The following is a 4418-nucleotide window of genomic DNA, read 5'->3' as shown; positions in this document are numbered from 1 at the left end:
AATTTATTCATCGCAATTTCTAAATGTACAAACAAACATGTTTTGAAAGCAGTTTTGCTATTGTAACCACAATCATTGAATTAAAATAGTAGTTATATAACGAGTATATGAGTGAGTATATGAGTAATTCATAAATAAGTATTCAAGGATAATAAATTGCTAATTACTACGTTTTACAAAAAAAAGGCATAGTGAGGGCCGATTTCACAGTCTCCGATTAACTTGATCCTCCGATTAAACTCACTCTGCATCTCTTTCTAACTGTCCCCTTAGAAAGAGACGAAGAGTGAGTTTAATCGGAAAATCAAGTTAATCAGAGACTGTGAAATCGGCCTGAGGATACAAGATTCATTTTTCATAAGAATAGAAAGTCAAAGTAGATATAGTAGAATACTTGATTGAAAGTTCCAATTCGTGTAAGATTCTCGATTAATTAAATCAGCAACTTGATTCATCTAAAGAATTAAAGAAAAAAGACAATTTCCAATTACTTGTATAAAAATTTAATCACAGGCGAATAATTGTGTATGAATTAAATAGGAAGGATCGGATTTCTGCAATAATTTGGACTCGATACGAAGATTTAGCGAAGATCGAGCATGGAAATTTTAGGCGTAAAATTTGCACCGTTAAATGTACCTCTACAAAGAAGACTACAAACGTTAACTGCCGCGATATGGATATTCATCACCCTTTTCGGTGCTTTTTGGGGTTACATAATCACGGCTTATCTTCTACTCTACACAGAAACAATACGTTACTTCCTGGTACCGTACTTCCTTTGGATGTATTACGATTGGGACACCTGCTATCGTGGCGGTAGAAGGTAATAATTCTACTAATCACACTATTAAAGTAGCCGACACTGTGTACAAATAAAAATTTTGACAATTGCTTGAAGACAATTAATGCAGTACAGTAAATGAATAAAAACTATAAAAAGTCTGTTGTGACATTTATTGAATGTTATATAAGAGAATAATATTAGCCGCGCGATAAAAAAAGTGTTTATAGAAATGATTATTGATGAATTATTAATGTTTATTAAGAACTAACTATGTTTTATATTTCAGTGAATTATGGACAAGAGTGGTGAAAAAGAACGTATTCTGGCATTATTTTTGCAATTATTTTCCGTTAAGATTAGTGAAAACGGTGGACTTAAATCCCAATAAGTCTTATCTTTTCGTTTGTGTACCTCATGGTATTTTCTCGATGGGGATAATTAGTTCATTCGGAACGGACGCATTGGATTGCAAGAAGCTATTTCCCGGACTTGAAATACGTCCAATTACTCTCGATCAACACTTCAAAGTACCTCTGTTCAGGGAATATGTTTATTCCTTAGGTAAAAAGGCTTTTATTATTTTTTCTCTTTATTATAAATTTTCCTCGTTTATAATAAGCAATGAATTTTATAGTAAATGCTTTCGATATCTTTTGCAATACATAAATACATTTATGTGTAGTAATATTATATTAATAAATAACATATGATAATACGTAACGTATTTCTTGTCTGTAAAGAAGATTGTGTAAGTGTGCTCTGAGTTTTCATTAAGAAGAAACGGTTTGATATGTTATTGTAATGATAATTTAAGCGTGGATGCTTCGAAAGAGATATTTTTATATGTAAATGAATCTCGATGATTAAGCATTTATCCCACATTTTACGAGATAAGATTATAACAATAATGATGTTTACGCATACAGGTTTCTGCGCTTCTAGCGTGAGAAGTATCGAGTATTTATTATCAACACCGCCGGAAAGCCCGTATACAGGAAAAGCTACAATTCTTATTGTCGGTGGTGTTTCCGAAATGATGGAATCTACGCCAGGCACTTATCGTATTCTTTTGAAAAGAAGAAAAGGCTTCATAAAATTAGCATTAAAACACGGGTGAACGATTAAAGATATTTGATTACATTTGCATATATAGTTTTTAACGTACACGAACTATATTTTAATGTTCAGCGAAAATCACATTAAAAGAAAATATTGTCTTGCAATTTGTTCAGATAATAGTTTTTATAAAACATGAATCACACGCCGTAGAACAATAGACACTCATAATAATCAATGCGATTCGAATCTAATACAATTTTATGATTTAGTACATCATTGGTTCCTGTCTTCTCCTTTGGTGAAACGGATTTATACAATCAAATATATCGTCCAGAAGGATCGACTTTTAGACGTATACAGAATCATATTCGCAATCTCATTGGCGTACCACCCGTCGTTTTCTCGGGCAGAGGGTTCTTTCAATATTCATTTGGCCTTATTCCGAAGCGATTACCTGTCACCGTAGTCGGTAAAGTTCTTTTTGTGTTTATACAATTTTTCGTATTTATATTTATATTTATTTGTATTAATAAAATTATTTTAAATTTCATGTTTTACTTTGTTTTAGTGGGCAGTCCTATCGAACTGCCGAAAATAACGGACCCCACGCCTGAAGAAATTGACATACATCATGAAACATTCATCAAACATTTGGTTGAACTCTTTGAGACGCAAAAGCACAATTATATAAAAAATTCAGAAAAAGTTACTCTCGAACTCAACGTATAATGCGTATAACTTTTTCTGCATTTTTTATATAATTGTGCTTTTGCGTCTCAAAGAGTTCAACCAAATGTTTGATGAATTTGTCATGATACGTACGTGTCAATTTGGTGAAACTGGCCTTTAGAGAGATGCAAAAAGTTTCACAAAGAGGGTGATCTGAATTAGCATCTTAAGGGGACCGGGAGGGTCAGATTTCCAGAAAATCATGCTTGTTTTTCGAAATATTTTGACAATATTTTGACAACATTTTAACAATATTTTGACAATATTTTGTGACAAACCAATTAAATGTGCGCGAAAGTAAAAGAGGTATATTATACATATAAACACTAACATATAAAAAGTAGAAAAAAATATATTTTTTATATTAACAAATACGCATATAAATATATGATGTATATGGTTGAAGTAAATACCGCTTTTCTTTTCAAGATCGTCGTTTTGCAATAATATCTCGGCTCTCGGTAGTCTGATCAAGGCGAATTTTAATTAGAAATCTTGAGGAAGCTTATCATTATCCGATAAATTACTACAAGAAACAATAAATCGAATAAAAATTGACAAAATGGCAGTTATTATTAAGAAAAAATTCAATTTTTTCTGTCCTTTTACAATAAAAAAATTAATATCTCAAAATAAAATATATTTACGGGCTTGTCCATGATTCACCTGAGAGCCAGATGAACGAACATTGCTTTAAAATTAAAATTAATTTGAAGCTTAGTTTCAGAGAAATCACTGCAAAAAGTTACAAAGTAAAACTTGGAGAAAAGCGCGTTTAAATGCGATTTACACATCAATTAATCATACTTTAATTATGATACTTACTTACTTTAATTAATGATACTTACTTTATACAAAAAACTATTAGATAATAATTTCAAAAAATAAAATTTAAAAAATTGAAGATTTGACTCTCCAGTCCCCTTAATGCATCTAAGTTATGTGCATTATATACACATATGTATAAGACTGTGCGTAAACAACAAAATGTTACATTTATCTAAAAATAAAAAAATATATATTATAATATTTGTGTAATAATAATTTATTTTGTATATAAAATAAAAAATTAAGGACGTCAAGAATGATAGGTTATAAGGACGCTGAGATGTTATAAATGCTGGGGGTTCTGGCATATGGCGAAAGAGTGCAAGAAGGAGGAAACGTGTCTACACTGTGCAGGGAGCCACGGATCAGAGAGATGTGTGATGAAGGATAAAATGAATGATATTAAATGCGTCAATTGTATAGCAAGAAATAGGTTCATCAAGGAAGGTAAACTAGATATTAGTCACAGAGCTACAGATAAATGCTGTCCATGTTATGTGAGTGCTCTCGAAAAAGAGAGGCAGAAAACGAAATACGAAAGCGAGTATTGACAACAGTGTAATGGAGTAGAACAAACAAATACAGATATAATGAATAGTTTAATAGTCTTCAATATACAAGGTTTATTACGTCATTATGAAGAAATCGTACATTTTATAATTGAAAAGAAGCCCAGTATATGTTGTCTGACTGAAACACATATAGGAAGTGAGGTGGAGAGCAGTGAAATTGAAATACCTGGATATAATATAGTGAGATGTAACTCTAAGTCAAGAAAAACTGGAGGGGTTATAATGTATCTGAAAAAGTAATATATTAAGTATGAAATATTGGACAATAGGGAATGTGAATTGAATCTGTGGACAGTTACATTAAATTGTATTATTGATAATGTTTTAAGAAGTGTATTACGACCGTGTATCACTCACCCGGAGCTAGTAATGCGGACTTTTTGAGGCTCCTTGAGGAGTTATGTAATAAAATAATCTCACGACATAGTATGGTAGTAGGCGAC

The 4418-nt window shown here is 31.4% G+C and overlaps 1 protein-coding gene across 3 annotated transcripts in view; it reads left to right on the top strand.

The window, feature by feature from the left end:
- Positions 1 to 3581, top strand: part of LOC112466274 (diacylglycerol O-acyltransferase 2-like) — a 4931-nt gene extending 1350 nt beyond the window's left edge. For 2 of the 3 annotated variants that reach the window (XM_025034299.1, XM_025034301.1), the window contains exons 2-6: positions 541 to 826; positions 1074 to 1348; positions 1714 to 1900; positions 2116 to 2315; positions 2415 to 3581. In XM_025034299.1, the coding sequence (XP_024890067.1) occupies positions 600 to 826; positions 1074 to 1348; positions 1714 to 1900; positions 2116 to 2315; positions 2415 to 2575 (1050 nt within the window). In that variant the 5' untranslated portion in view covers positions 541 to 599 and the 3' untranslated portion in view covers positions 2576 to 3581. Of the gene's footprint in view, positions 1 to 513; positions 827 to 1073; positions 1349 to 1713; positions 1901 to 2115; positions 2316 to 2414 lie in introns of all 3 variants that reach the window. The other variant, XM_025034300.1, reaches the window with a different exon arrangement.
- The last annotated feature ends 837 nt before the right edge of the window (positions 3582 to 4418 follow it).

The sequence above is a fragment of the Temnothorax curvispinosus genome, unplaced genomic scaffold (assembly GCF_003070985.1).
Source record: "Temnothorax curvispinosus isolate PA1 unplaced genomic scaffold, ASM307098v1 QBEX01016021.1, whole genome shotgun sequence".
NCBI lineage: Eukaryota > Metazoa > Arthropoda > Insecta > Hymenoptera > Formicidae > Temnothorax > Temnothorax curvispinosus.
The sequence above is the reverse complement of the archived record's forward strand: the minus strand, read 5'-3'. Positions and strand labels throughout refer to the sequence as shown.